The sequence below is a fragment of the Aedes albopictus genome, chromosome 2 (genome assembly GCF_035046485.1).
Source record: "Aedes albopictus strain Foshan chromosome 2, AalbF5, whole genome shotgun sequence".
In the NCBI taxonomy this organism is placed as follows: domain Eukaryota; kingdom Metazoa; phylum Arthropoda; class Insecta; order Diptera; family Culicidae; genus Aedes; species Aedes albopictus.
In genome coordinates, this window is record NC_085137.1 from 171,685,318 (window position 1) to 171,701,411 (window position 16,094).

Below are 16,094 nucleotides of genomic sequence, written 5' to 3' on the forward strand. Positions count from 1 at the left end.
AAGTGAGTTCATTCCACCCAACTTCGAGGTTGCGTGCGGGAAGCCAATTTTGAGTTGCTGGAGTCGATGTTTAGGTAGGTAGTTTGCATTTAGGCGTATACGGCAAAAGTACCTAAAGTCAAGGTTCTTTTTACTCAACCATCAGTTAAAATTACTCAACTTTCGGTACTGTGCCACTTACTCAATTTTGGCTTCCCGCATCGAACTCTCAAAGTTGGGTGGTTTTGCTATTCACTCTCTGACAACAATAGAGAGAGCGAATGAAACAGGATGCAAAAAAGAACTCAAAAGTGAGTTTAAAAATACTCAAATTTAGGTTCTCTTGTTTTTCAGTGACAGACAGGTCACAGAGTGAAACAGATGAAGAGCTTTAAAAAGTAATGGTAACGCCAGTAACGTGAAGACTAAATGAAACGTCAACCTCCCTGATTTTAACTCTGGAACAGACAGATGTTTATTTACAATCGTGTTCAACACATGTGGATGACGAGACCGCCGAAATTATTGTTTTATTCTCTGATAATCAACTGAATATTCTCTTAAAAGTTGTCTAAATTGTTCATCAACTACAAAGATTACGAGAATTTGTGGATTATAGTTAAGGTAAGTTTTTTTTTTATAATTTAAAACTAACTATAATGAAGCCGATTGGAGACCACGTCTCGGCTCACGACTAATGAGCGAAGACTACAAAGTCAAGATCAGTAACTGCTCAAAAGCTCTTGTGCACTTTCATAAACAGTCCATGATAAATTAAGTGTTGTTAACGATAGTTTCCTTGTTCCAGGATTCGCACCAAACCATGTCGGATAAAATTAAAGTTGGAGATTACGTCGTGGTGAAACGTCAAAAGTACACCAAGCTACAGAAGTTCACCAATGTGGACACGGTTGTCCACCTGGGCAAAGATCAAATCGAACTTCGTCATGCAGAAAACCAACCGTATCACACAACATTCCAGCTGATACCCAAGGAGGGCCGTAATAAACGTCTATTCACGCTGGACCCGGTGCAAACCGTTTCCGAAATACGCAATCTGAAGAAACTGCTGATCAAAGAAAGTGGCATGGACAACCGCAACATAGTGGATGATCGTAGCACTCAAGGGCTTTCGGCGGAGGAAATTCTCAAGCTGCGGGAAGAGTGTGAATCGTCATCGGAGGTAATTGGAAAGTTGGTGGAAAATTCCAAGAGTTTCGCCGCCAAAACCGAGTACTCCCAGGAGAAGTATTTGAAACGAAAGGAGAAAAAGTATTTCGAGTATGTCGAAATTCGGCGACCATCCATCAGATTGATTGCAGACGTCTACTGGAGATTGGATGCGGATAAAGTGATGGGTGTCCGTTTTGATACGCTATCGCAAATTATTTCCTACAGTGGCGTTTGTGGGATTGGTCGCTTCTTGCTGTACGAGTCGGGAACGAATGGATTACTGCCAGCTGCTTTCATCAACTCGATTGGAGCTAACACCGAGGCCAAGTTGGTCCATATGCATCCGGGTAATGTAGCCCAGAAGCAAGCCATTCAAGCAATGAATTTCAAGCCGGAACAATTGGAAAGATGCATTTCGGTTAATTTATACTCTGTATTGAGACATTTTTACCAGGAAGGCAAGAAAAAAGATGTTGAACCATGCGCAAAAACTGATGCAGAGCCAACGGTCGAGGAAGAAGTGCTAAATAACGACAATGCCGTTCAGCAGGAAAACGGCAGTCAAAAACGCAAAACTGATTCGGAGGATGGTGGTCCAGAAGCCAAACAGCCGAAGCTAGACGAAGAGAAAGCAACAGCAAAGAAGCAGCCATGGGAGCTCGAGAATGCAGCAGCAGTGGAACTGATGAAGGAAAAATTCGACGCATTGGTTATCATTGCCAAGGAGCATCCGTACAACATCATAAAGGCACTGTTACCGTTTGTTAAGCCTAGCCGTCCCGTAGTGGTTTTCAACACAACCAAGGAAATTTTGCTCGAGTGCTACATGGATTTGAAATCGAGCGCAAATGTAACCTATTTGCGAATCACGTCCAACTGGATGCGAAATCTGCAAATTTTGCCCAACCGTACTCATCCGGATGTGGTCATGTCGGGTAACAGTGGGTACCTTCTGACAGGGTATACTATTCGATAAGATGCATAATACTAAAACCGTCATTATTAGTATTTTTGACAAATAAAATATTTTCTGTATTTTTTATTCATTTTTTGAATCCGTAAGAAACTACCATACACCCTAATTGATACTTGATGGGTTACAATTTTACGTTCGTAGCCTTCAATGGCTCTCCGATCAACTTCTCTCAACGTCCACGATTCATGACCGTATAAAGCTGTTGTGATCAAAGATCCTATCGAATAGATATAAGGCGACAATAGAGACAGTCACCTTAAAGTAAAATCTAGAACTGAGAGAACGGGAGAGCTGAGGCTGTTTTAAATGTACAAATAAATTATGTAGGCAGAAGTCTATAGACCGTGCACAGCACACAACGTCTTTCTTAATCCCTCCGAAACCGAAATGACTGGTTTTAACAGTGGCTTCGAGGATGAAATCGTTTTTTTTTTTTGTGTCGCGTGTGTCAATTCGGTAGTTTTTTACCCTTCTTACACCCATAAGAAGGGTATAAATATCACTCGAAAAACCGACTTTCGATCCGAGGCCCGGAGGGCCGAGTCTCATATACCAATGAACTCAGCTCGACGAACTGAGCAAATGTCTTTTTTTTTTTTTTCCTTCTAAACCATAGGGGGATAATCTGCTCAACAGACACCCTAACAGAAGGTTAGGGTAGTGTAGGTCTGACAGGCCGTCTTCTACAACAAAAGTAAAATCCAGGACTACTCTCTCCTCGTACCCACTAAACCATTCCTATGGTCGCCAAACCCTACGTCTCTCCGGAACCACCAAGAAGGTATTGCTTCAGAGAGGGGCTAGTGCACATCGCACCCACAAGGTTAGCTGCGTAGCCTGCAGCAACGAACATCGATGACTCGCTTTGGAGAGTCCATCACGGTAGCATGCTGGCGCTTAGCCAGTTTCCCGAGTGGTCCTCGCCACTCCCTTTGTCCTCGGAAGGCGGGCAGGGTCAACCCCGCCCGCGCCCTACTGCTGAGCGGACATCAAGAACTGATGCCCACGTGCAACCCGATCTGACCTGCCCGCAAGGAAGGATATCACTACCCTTCAGGCCCTATCAGATGCACCCGTAGGTTGCAGACAGCAGGATCTCACCTACCCCGACCCTTGCCGGGGACCCCTTTCCAACCGCGGGCTCGGATCCAACCCAGTAGACCGACGCCACGACAGCACCGCTACCGGGACTTCCTCTCCGCGGCCACTTAATCGTTGTAAGGGTCGATCTCGACCGCAGGGCACCGGTATGACCTACGAAGCCGACTCCGAACCCCTGGACCACCTCTTGTACTGCATCTGGACTAGCCATTCTCCGAGTCCACGCGCCACCTCCTCTGTAGCTCCCAGACGATGTGGGTAATAGCCGTTGAAACGGCGTTCCAGCCAAACTCATCCCTACACATCCTCTGGACCAAGTTGTCCGGAGTTGTGTCTTCCCCGCATGTGGCAAGCATGCGGTCACGCATTGTGCGAAAACGCGGGCACACGAACAAAACGTGTTCCGCCGTTTCCTCTAAACCATTGCACACTGGGCATTCGGGAGAATCCGCATGCCCGAAACGGTGTAGATACTGTCGGAAGCAACCATGACCTGTAAGGACCTGTGTCAGGTGGAATGTGACTTCCCCATGGCGCCTATTAATCCAACTATCTACCCTCGGTATCAACCTATAGGTCCACCTTCCTTTGGTGGAACTGTCCCACGCGCGCTGCCATTTGACCATAGAGGCCATCCTGACAGTCCTGCGTATGCCTCTTGTGCCGCGCATTTCGAAGCACTCCATGTCCTCACTGATAAGAATGCTGATAGGCACCATACCAGTAATGACGCAGAGAGCGTCGTGTGACACGGTACGGTACGCGCTCGCAACCCTCAGGCACATAAGCCTGTAAGTACTTTCCAGCTTCCGTCGGTAGCATTTAGTACTTAGCGCGGTGCCCCACGCCGGCCCGCCATACCTAAGTATGGATGTAGCAACACTAGCCAGAAGCTTGCGCTTACTGGCGTACACCGCAGAGCTATTGGACATCATCCGGGACAGTGCCGCAATAGCTGTGGAGGCTCTTTTACAGGCATAATCGACGTGGCTACCGAAGGTAAGCTTATCGTCGATCATCACGCCCAAGTGTTTGACGGAGCGCTTTGACAGGATAGTACAGTCTCCTACACTGATCTCCGTCTGCTGCTCCGACTTCAGGTTGTTAACAACCGTCACCTCTGTCTTGTGGTGAGCCAGCTCCAGTTTCCTGGACCGCATCCACGCCTCCACAACCTTGATCGAGTGGTTGGTAGTCAACTTTACCTCCTCGATCGTTTCACCGTAGACTTCGAGCGTAATGTCGTCGGCAAATCCGATAATCACCACTCCCACCTAGACTCCCACTGTATACTCTAACCTCAACACCTCGTCGTACATGACATTCCATAGCACCGGACCCAGGATGGAACCTTGCGGGACTCCTGAGGTTATGTGAAAGCACTTCCGACCCACCTCCGTGTCGTAGACTAGTACACGATTCTGAAAGTAACTTCCGAGAATCTTGTACAGGTACTCCGGTATCCCCAGACGCAAGAGCGCATCGGCAATAGCAGACCAGCTGGCGCTATTAAACGCATTCCTTACATCCAGAGTCACTACCGCGCAAAAGCGAATTCCCCTCCTCTTAGGCTCGAGTGCTTTCTCGGCGGTTTTTGTAACCGACAAGATAGCGTCTACGGTGGACCTCCCCTTCCGGAAGCCGTACTGGTTACTCGAAAGACCATTTTCGCCCTCGGTGAACCGCAACATTCTATTGAGGATGATCTTTTCGAGCACCTTCCCCGCCGTGTCAATCAAGCATATTGGTCTATATGCCGACGGGTCTCCGGGTGGTTTCCCCGCCTTTGGCAATAGTACCAGGCTCTGCCTCTTCCAAGCTTCTGGGAAAACTCCCTCGTCCAGGCATTTCTGCATAGCAGACCTGAACATCTCGGGAGCCTCTGCAATAGCTACTTTTAAGGCCAGGTTCGGAACTCCGTCCGGACCTGGGGCCTTACCTACGCTAAGGGACTTAGCTACCCCCGCAAGTTCCACATCGGTGACCCTCTCCTCATCGCCAGCCCCAGTCCCCGGCTGTCCTACGAAAGGAGGCCAAGGACTAGGATCATGACGCGGAAAAAGTCCTCCATGAGCAAATGTCTGTATGTGTGTGTGTGTATGTGTGTATGTGTGTGTGTGTGTATGTGCGTTACAAAAAAAAGTCACGCACGTTTCTCAGCCGTCTGTCAACAGATTTGAGTTCTCTTGGAAGCAAATGAAAGCTTCTACATCCTAGTAGAACGCTATTGAATTTTTTTTCGATTGGACGTTTGGTTACCGAGATATCTCTCGAAGAGTACTTATGAGTCATACATCTAAACTTTTTTAAGATTTTTGACCAAGTGTGTCATAATAAATATTTTGGCCGTTTGTCAATCGCTTTGAGTTCGCTTGGCACCAAATAAAAGCTACAGCATCCTAGTAGATCGCCCAGAAATTTTATTTCGATTGGACATTTGGTTACAGAGATATATTTCGAAGAGTACTTAGGATTCATACAACTAAACCTTTTGAGATTTTTTACCAAGTGTATCATAATAAATATCTTAGCCGTCTGTTAACCGATTTCGGTTCTCCTGGCACCAAATGAAAGCTACGACATTCTAGAAGAACCCTATACAATTTCATTATGATTGGACATTTGGTTACCGAGATATCTTTCAAAGAATACTTGGGAGTAATACAGGTTAACTTTTTGAGAGATTTTTGACCAAGGGTACCATAATAAATAATTCAGCCGTATGTTAACCGTTTTGGGTTCCCCAAGCACCAAATGAAAGCTACAATATCCTTGTAAAAGGCCCTGAAATTTTATTTCGATTTGGCATTTGATTGATGAGATATCTTACGAAGAGTATTTCAATAAATTCTTTTTACCCTTCTTACACCCATAAAAAGGGTATAAATATCGCTCGAAAAACCGACTTTCGATCCGAGGCCCGGAGGGCCGAGTCTCATATACCAATGAATTCAGCTCGACGAACTGAGCAAATGTCTGTATGTGTGTGTGTGTATGTGTATGTGTGTATGTGCGTTACAAAAAAAAGTCACGCACGTTTCTCAGCCGTCTGTCAACCGATTTGAGTTCTCTTGGAAGCAAATGAAAGCTACTACATCCTAGTAGAACGCTATTGATTTTTTTTTCGATTGGACGTTTGGTTACCGAGATATCTCTCGAAGAGTACTTATGAGTCATATTTCTAAACTTTTTAAGATTTTTGACCAAGTGTATCATAATAAATATTTCGACCGTTTGTCAATCGATTTAAATTCTCTTGGCACCAAATGAAAGCTACAGCATCCTAGTAGATCACCCAGAAATTTTATTTCGATTGGACATTTGGTTACAGAGATATCTTTCGAAGAGTACTTAAGATTTATACAACTAAACTTTTTGAGATTTTTGACCAATTGTATAATAATAAATATCTTAGCCGTCTGTCAACCGATTTCGGTTATCCTGGCACCAAATGAAAGCTACAACATTCTAGTAGAACCCTATACAATTTCATTACAATTGGACATTTGATTATCGAGATATCTTTCAAAGAGTACTTGGGAGTAATACAGGTTAACTTTTTGAGAGATTTTGGACCAAGGGTACCATAATAAATATCTCAGCCATCTGTCAACCGATTTAGGTTCTCTAAGCACCAAATGAAAGCTACAGCTTATCCTTGTATAAGGCCCTGAAATTTTATTTCGAATCGACATTTGATTACTGAGATATCTTACGAAGAGTATTTCATTAAATCGGGTTTTACCCTTCTTACACCCATAAGAAGGGTATAAATATCGCTCGAAAAACCGACTTTCGATCCGAGGCACGGAGGGCCGAGTCTCATATACCAATGAATTCAGCTCGACGAACTGAGCAAATGTCTGTATGTGTGTGTATGTGTGTGTGTGTGTGTGTGTGTGTGTGTGTGTGTGTGTGTGTGTGTGTGTGTGTGTGTGTGTGTGTGTGTGTGTGTGTGTGTGTGTGTGTGTGTGTGTGTGTGTGTGTATGTGCGTTACAAAAAAAAGTCACGCACGTTTCTCAGCCGTCTGTCAACCGATTTGAGTTCTCTTGGAAGCAAATGAAAGCTACTACATCCTAGTAGAACGCTATTGATTTTTTTTTTCGATTGGACGTTTGGTTACCGAGATATCTCTCGAAGAGTACTTATGAGTCATATTTCTAAACTTTTTAAGATTTTTGACCAAGTGTATCATAATAAATATTTCGACCGTTTGTCAATCGATTTAAATTCTCTTGGCACCAAATGAAAGCTACAGCATCCTAGTAGATCACCCAGAAATTTTATTTCGATTGGACATTTGGTTACAGAGATATCTTTCGAAGAGTACTTAGGATTCATACAACTAAACTTTTTGAGATTTTTGACCAATTGTATAATAATAAATATCTTAGCCGTCTGTCAACCGATTTCGGTTATCCTGGCACCAAATGAAAGCTACAACATTCTAGTAGAACCCTATACAATTTCATTACAATTGGACATTTGATTATCGAGATATCTTTCAAAGAGTACTTGGGAGTAATACAGGTTAACTTTTTGAGAGATTTTGGACCAAGGGTACCATAATAAATATCTCAGCCATCTGTCAACCGATTTAGGTTCTCTAAGCACCAGATCCAACCCAGTAGACCGACGCCACGACAGCACCGCTACCGGGACTTCCTCTCCGCGGCCACTTAATCGTTGTAAGGGTCGATCTCGACCGCAGGGCACCGGTATGACCTACGAAGCCGACTCCGAACCCCTGGACCACCTCTTGTACTGCATCTGGACTAGCCATTCTCCGAGTCCACGCGCCACCTCCTCTGTAGCTCCCAGACGATGTGGGTAATAGCCGTTGAAACGGCGTTCCAGCCAAACTCATCCCTACACATCCTCTGGACCAAGTTGTCCGGAGTTGTGTCTTCCCCGCATGTGGCAAGCATGCGGTCACGCATTGTGCGAAAACGCGGGCACACGAACAAAACGTGTTCCGCCGTTTCCTCTAAACCATTGCACACTGGGCATTCGGGAGAATCCGCATGCCCGAAACGGTGTAGATACTGTCGGAAGCAACCATGACCTGTAAGGACCTGTGTCAGGTGGAATGTGACTTCCCCATGGCGCCTATTAATCCAACTATCTACCCTCGGTATCAACCTATAGGTCCACCTTCCTTTGGTGGAACTGTCCCACGCGCGCTGCCATTTGACCATAGAGGCCATCCTGACAGTCCTGCGTATGCCTCTTGTGCCGCGCATTTCGAAGCACTCCATGTCCTCACTGATAAGAATGCTGATAGGCACCATACCAGTAATGACGCAGAGAGCGTCGTGTGACACGGTACGGTACGCGCTCGCAACCCTCAGGCACATAAGCCTGTAAGTACTTTCCAGCTTCCGTCGGTAGCATTTAGTACTTAGCGCGGTGCCCCACGCCGGCCCGCCATACCTAAGTATGGATGTAGCAACACTAGCCAGAAGCTTGCGCTTACTGGCGTACACCGCAGAGCTATTGGACATCATCCGGGACAGTGCCGCAATAGCTGTGGAGGCTCTTTTACAGGCATAATCGACGTGGCTACCGAAGGTAAGCTTATCGTCGATCATCACGCCCAAGTGTTTGACGGAGCGCTTTGACAGGATAGTACAGTCTCCTACACTGATCTCCGTCTGCTGCTCCGACTTCAGGTTGTTAACAACCGTCACCTCTGTCTTGTGGTGAGCCAGCTCCAGTTTCCTGGACCGCATCCACGCCTCCACAACCTTGATCGAGTGGTTGGTAGTCAACTTTACCTCCTCGATCGTTTCACCGTAGACTTCGAGCGTAATGTCGTCGGCAAATCCGATAATCACCACTCCCACCTAGACTCCCACTGTATACTCTAACCTCAACACCTCGTCGTACATGACATTCCATAGCACCGGACCCAGGATGGAACCTTGCGGGACTCCTGAGGTTATGTGAAAGCACTTCCGACCCACCTCCGTGTCGTAGACTAGTACACGATTCTGAAAGTAACTTCCGAGAATCTTGTACAGGTACTCCGGTATCCCCAGACGCAAGAGCGCATCGGCAATAGCAGACCAGCTGGCGCTATTAAACGCATTCCTTACATCCAGAGTCACTACCGCGCAAAAGCGAATTCCCCTCCTCTTAGGCTCGAGTGCTTTCTCGGCGGTTTTTGTAACCGACAAGATAGCGTCTACGGTGGACCTCCCCTTCCGGAAGCCGTACTGGTTACTCGAAAGACCATTTTCGCCCTCGGTGAACCGCAACATTCTATTGAGGATGATCTTTTCGAGCACCTTCCCCGCCGTGTCAATCAAGCATATTGGTCTATATGCCGACGGGTCTCCGGGTGGTTTCCCCGCCTTTGGCAATAGTACCAGGCTCTGCCTCTTCCAAGCTTCTGGGAAAACTCCCTCGTCCAGGCATTTCTGCATAGCAGACCTGAACATCTCGGGAGCCTCTGCAATAGCTACTTTTAAGGCCAGGTTCGGAACTCCGTCCGGACCTGGGGCCTTACCTACGCTAAGGGACTTAGCTACCCCCGCAAGTTCCACATCGGTGACCCTCTCCTCATCGCCAGCCCCAGTCCCCGGCTGTCCTACGAAAGGAGGCCAAGGACTAGGATCATGACGCGGAAAAAGTCCTCCATGAGCAAATGTCTGTATGTGTGTGTGTGTATGTGTGTATGTGTGTGTGTGTGTATGTGCGTTACAAAAAAAAGTCACGCACGTTTCTCAGCCGTCTGTCAACAGATTTGAGTTCTCTTGGAAGCAAATGAAAGCTTCTACATCCTAGTAGAACGCTATTGAATTTTTTTTCGATTGGACGTTTGGTTACCGAGATATCTCTCGAAGAGTACTTATGAGTCATACATCTAAACTTTTTTAAGATTTTTGACCAAGTGTGTCATAATAAATATTTTGGCCGTTTGTCAATCGCTTTGAGTTCGCTTGGCACCAAATAAAAGCTACAGCATCCTAGTAGATCGCCCAGAAATTTTATTTCGATTGGACATTTGGTTACAGAGATATATTTCGAAGAGTACTTAGGATTCATACAACTAAACCTTTTGAGATTTTTTACCAAGTGTATCATAATAAATATCTTAGCCGTCTGTTAACCGATTTCGGTTCTCCTGGCACCAAATGAAAGCTACGACATTCTAGAAGAACCCTATACAATTTCATTATGATTGGACATTTGGTTACCGAGATATCTTTCAAAGAATACTTGGGAGTAATACAGGTTAACTTTTTGAGAGATTTTTGACCAAGGGTACCATAATAAATAATTCAGCCGTATGTTAACCGTTTTGGGTTCCCCAAGCACCAAATGAAAGCTACAATATCCTTGTAAAAGGCCCTGAAATTTTATTTCGATTTGGCATTTGATTGATGAGATATCTTACGAAGAGTATTTCAATAAATTCTTTTTACCCTTCTTACACCCATAAAAAGGGTATAAATATCGCTCGAAAAACCGACTTTCGATCCGAGGCCCGGAGGGCCGAGTCTCATATACCAATGAATTCAGCTCGACGAACTGAGCAAATGTCTGTATGTGTGTGTGTGTATGTGTATGTGTGTATGTGCGTTACAAAAAAAAGTCACGCACGTTTCTCAGCCGTCTGTCAACCGATTTGAGTTCTCTTGGAAGCAAATGAAAGCTACTACATCCTAGTAGAACGCTATTGATTTTTTTTTCGATTGGACGTTTGGTTACCGAGATATCTCTCGAAGAGTACTTATGAGTCATATTTCTAAACTTTTTAAGATTTTTGACCAAGTGTATCATAATAAATATTTCGACCGTTTGTCAATCGATTTAAATTCTCTTGGCACCAAATGAAAGCTACAGCATCCTAGTAGATCACCCAGAAATTTTATTTCGATTGGACATTTGGTTACAGAGATATCTTTCGAAGAGTACTTAAGATTTATACAACTAAACTTTTTGAGATTTTTGACCAATTGTATAATAATAAATATCTTAGCCGTCTGTCAACCGATTTCGGTTATCCTGGCACCAAATGAAAGCTACAACATTCTAGTAGAACCCTATACAATTTCATTACAATTGGACATTTGATTATCGAGATATCTTTCAAAGAGTACTTGGGAGTAATACAGGTTAACTTTTTGAGAGATTTTGGACCAAGGGTACCATAATAAATATCTCAGCCATCTGTCAACCGATTTAGGTTCTCTAAGCACCAAATGAAAGCTACAGCTTATCCTTGTATAAGGCCCTGAAATTTTATTTCGAATCGACATTTGATTACTGAGATATCTTACGAAGAGTATTTCATTAAATCGGGTTTTACCCTTCTTACACCCATAAGAAGGGTATAAATATCGCTCGAAAAACCGACTTTCGATCCGAGGCACGGAGGGCCGAGTCTCATATACCAATGAATTCAGCTCGACGAACTGAGCAAATGTCTGTATGTGTGTGTATGTGTGTGTGTGTGTGTGTGTGTGTGTGTGTGTGTGTGTGTGTGTGTGTGTGTGTGTGTGTGTGTGTGTGTGTGTGTGTGTGTGTGTGTGTGTGTGTGTGTGTGTGTATGTGCGTTACAAAAAAAAGTCACGCACGTTTCTCAGCCGTCTGTCAACCGATTTGAGTTCTCTTGGAAGCAAATGAAAGCTACTACATCCTAGTAGAACGCTATTGATTTTTTTTTTCGATTGGACGTTTGGTTACCGAGATATCTCTCGAAGAGTACTTATGAGTCATATTTCTAAACTTTTTAAGATTTTTGACCAAGTGTATCATAATAAATATTTCGACCGTTTGTCAATCGATTTAAATTCTCTTGGCACCAAATGAAAGCTACAGCATCCTAGTAGATCACCCAGAAATTTTATTTCGATTGGACATTTGGTTACAGAGATATCTTTCGAAGAGTACTTAGGATTCATACAACTAAACTTTTTGAGATTTTTGACCAATTGTATAATAATAAATATCTTAGCCGTCTGTCAACCGATTTCGGTTATCCTGGCACCAAATGAAAGCTACAACATTCTAGTAGAACCCTATACAATTTCATTACAATTGGACATTTGATTATCGAGATATCTTTCAAAGAGTACTTGGGAGTAATACAGGTTAACTTTTTGAGAGATTTTGGACCAAGGGTACCATAATAAATATCTCAGCCATCTGTCAACCGATTTAGGTTCTCTAAGCACCAAATGAAAGCTACAGCTTATCCTTGTATAAGGCCCTGAAATTTTATTTCGAATCGACATTTGATTACTGAGATATCTTACGAAGAGTATTTCATTAAATCGGGTTTTTATTATTGTATTCACTTGTTATCTTGCATTAGTTTTTCACCAGTCTATGGGAAATTATTTTTCAATAAATTATGCTGATATCATACAAAGTGTATTCTAGCAGGTTATTGTTTTCAACAAAATTTTAATTATCAAATTCCAAATACACATGAATTTTATGAAAACTAACAATATGTTAAATGAAAGCTTTGAATTTATATATTGTGGAAAAAATGCAAGAACCGGACAGCCAAAATAACTAGTTAATGCCAAAACTGATTAACTTAGTAGATATATCATTTTTGTCCTTTTTACACCATAACCATGAATACCAAGTACTTCGGAGCCAATTAATTCGACTGATTAAGAGATATTAGACAAAGTGTATCTCGCTGATTTTCTTATCCATTTGTTAATCGATTCAAGATTATTTGGCAGTTAACAAAAGATACAATACTTCATAATATGAAAGCTATTTTTTTAACATTCCATATAAGATTCTAGGAGGTGTCTGGCATTTCTGGTAAGTCCATGGTCTGATGCTATTTTGGGAACCAATTCACTAGATGTCAAATCAACAATATTTTCTAGAACTTTTGGTCAATAACACAAAATAAATTTGCTTAATACGCATAATACAACAATATTTTTAATAAGTGTAAGAAGGGTTCTGTTCACCATAGGTGGATTAAATCGGGGTTTTTAAATTGTTTTGTGTTTTGGCGCGGCCCAGCCAGATGCATTTTTTGCCGCGTTTTAATTTGTGTAGGCCACCTAGTACATGATGGCAAAGGGCTCCAGGGAGGAATCACCGCGCCCGCCACCCCGAATTCATATCGACGGTGATGAAATCGAGGCGGTTGAAGAATTCGTGTAGGGAATCGCGCTACTTGGGCGGTGGCTTCTATATTCGTCTGTTTTCCACTATAACTCAGTCAATCTTGAACCAATTGACACAATTCTTGGAATGCGGTGTGATAGGTATAGTATCTACCCGTGTACAAAATTTCAAGTCAATCGGTTCAAAATTGACCGAGTTACAGTGGAAAACAGACGAAAATAACAGACGAAGAAAACCACCGCCCAAGTAGCGCGATACCCTACTTGGGCTCACTGGTGACCGACGACAACGACACCAGCAGAGAAATTCAGAGGCGCATTGTGGCAGGAAATCGTGCCTACTTTGGACTCCGCAGAACTCTACGATCGAATAAAGTTCGCCGTAACACGAAGTTAACCATCTACAAAACGTTGATTAGACCGGTCGTCCTCTATGGGCACGAAACATGGACCCTACGTGCAGAGGACCAACGCGCCCTTGGAGTTTTCGAACGGAAGGTGTTGCGTACCATCTACGGCGGAGTGCAGATGGAAGACGGGACTTGGAGAAGGCGAATGAACCACGAGCTGCATCAACTGCTGAGAGAACCAACCATCGTCCATACCGCGAAAATCGGGAGGCTACGGTGGGCGGGTCACGTCATTAGGATGTCGGATAGCAACCCGACTAAAATGGTTCTCGAGAGTCATCCGACCGGTACAAGAAGACGTGGAGCGCAGCGAGCTAGGTGGGTCGACCAAGTGGAGGACGATCTGCGGACCCTACGCAGAGTGCGGAACTGGAGACAAACAGCCATGGACCGAGTGGAATGGAGGCGGCTACTATGTACAGCAGAGGCCACCCCGGCCTTAGCCTGACCGGTAAGGTAAGTAAGGCCACCTATTGTAGACCGTTTGTGTAATGAATTTGCTCGCGTTTGTTTTTCTGGACGTGTTTCTGTGGATAACAGGATACTGAAATTAGGGGTAGGCGGGGCATAATGAGCAGCTTAAGCATTTTGCCACCAAATCCAGTAAATTAAGCGCAATCAATGTGTAATTTTTACGTATAATCCTCATTTGAACCTTAACTGACAAAAACTAATCGTTGAAATTTTAAATAAACATTTATAATGTTGCAAAATTGAATGTTTTAAAAAACGTATATAATCGTGGATTGCGTTTTGGGGGTGGGGCATAATGAGCACCCTAGGTGGGGCAGGATGATCAATCCCTGTTTTGTACACAATCAATTGCTGATTGACAGTTCTTGTCAATGATGAAGCATACCGGCAACAACCAATGAGATTTTGAGGGGATTATGGGGTTAAATTTGTAAGGAACTGCGGGGATCCATGGAATTTACTATTAAGGCATTTTTAAACGGTGAAAATATACAGATACTGATTTTTTCAAGCTAATAAATTGAAAATTCATGACAAAACCTTACTACATGCATCGTAACGGAGAAAACCAAATGTGAAAATCGTTTGTTTAAGATGTTAATCAGTTTCATCATTTTTCCACCAGTTGCTCATTTTGCCCCACCCTAATATCAACTTTTTAAAATATATTTTTTAACAAACTAATTATATGAATATTTTGAAAATGTTACAAATACATCTTATTGACACAGGAAATATCAAGAAACTTGATAGATACCCACTAAATTCTTATTTCGATTCCAAAAACCTTATTTTAGGTCAGCCGATTCTTATAATATTTTCCGAGTACATGACCACTTCACGCTTTTGACTATTTTTTCAAAGCAAACGGCTTTTTTGAAAAATGTTTCGTCATCAATTCATTGGATTTGAGATAATTAAGCTACAATCAAGCAATTTGTTTTGAAAATTTTGAAATTTGCAGTGAAAATGCAGGGTGCTCATTATGCCCCACCTGCTCATTATGCCCCGCCTACCCCTACGTTCCTTTTTCCTGGTTCAGCAGATTTTTTCCGTCCCTGTTTTAAGAGCAATCGTTTTTTGTGTCTGCAGTTTTTTGAAATTTTTTGGCTTTATGTACGGTATTGATTGATGCACCAAGCGAAAAGAAGAAGAAGTTTTGACATCCAAGCGGTGTGCCGTCGATTAGATCCTCGTCGCTGATTGGTCGATGGATGTAAACGGCACACCGCTTGGATGTCAAAACTCTTCTTCTTACCGCTTGGTGCATCAATCAATTGATTTTTTTGTTCATGGCCGCCTGTTTTGTGTATTGCCTTTTTTCCCATTCTTTTGACTGGAATGAGTATTTGGATGAAAAGTCTAACGGCGCTTGGAAGGAGAGCAACATCTACAGTTTGTTGAGAGCCTCGCGGGTACTCAATGAAACAGCTCACCATGAGCGCGATGAGATGAGGAGAAAGAGCATTAGTGAGCTGAACAGTAGTGAGTAACGTGATTTGCAGTAGCAGTGCATCATCGCCTGAATTGGACAAATGATTATGCTGCAAATGAGATGTCGTTTGCTGCTGGTGTTTCATCGAGTTCGCCTATTTTTCAACGCGCCAATTTTGGGACTTTGGAGCAGAAGAGGAACTTGTGTGCATAACTTCTGTTTTTGTGTGGCATTAAATGGTGTTTTTTTTTTTGGTATTTGTTTTGAGAGTAACTGCCAACTCAACCATACTGTGTACTTTTATTGTTTATGTTTGTATTGACTAGGGCAGTTTTCCCTATTTTACTGCAAATATTTAAAGTTTTTTTTGTCGTGCTATTTTTTATATCGATTTGAAGCATTAGAAGCATTTGTTTTTTTTTTAAACAAAATT

At 43.3% G+C, this 16,094-nt stretch overlaps 3 protein-coding genes across 4 annotated transcripts in view; 2 read left to right on the top strand and 1 right to left on the bottom strand.

The window, feature by feature from the left end:
- LOC109398642 (selenoprotein H) overlaps positions 1–16,094 on the top strand; it is a 199,827-nt gene that overhangs the window by 163,750 nt on the left and 19,983 nt on the right. The gene's annotated exons all lie outside the window — the stretch shown is intronic.
- LOC109404765 (tRNA pseudouridine synthase-like 1) overlaps positions 1–16,094 on the bottom strand; it is a 28,472-nt gene that overhangs the window by 8,272 nt on the left and 4,106 nt on the right. The window lies entirely within an intron of this gene.
- On the top strand, positions 354–2,187 carry LOC109404751 (tRNA (adenine(58)-N(1))-methyltransferase non-catalytic subunit TRM6). Its single transcript, XM_019677684.3, has 2 exons — positions 354–603; positions 788–2,187. Exon 2 carries the CDS (start codon positions 803–805, stop codon positions 2,126–2,128), a length of 1,326 nt encoding a protein of 441 aa, XP_019533229.2. The 5' UTR covers positions 354–603; positions 788–802; the 3' UTR covers positions 2,129–2,187.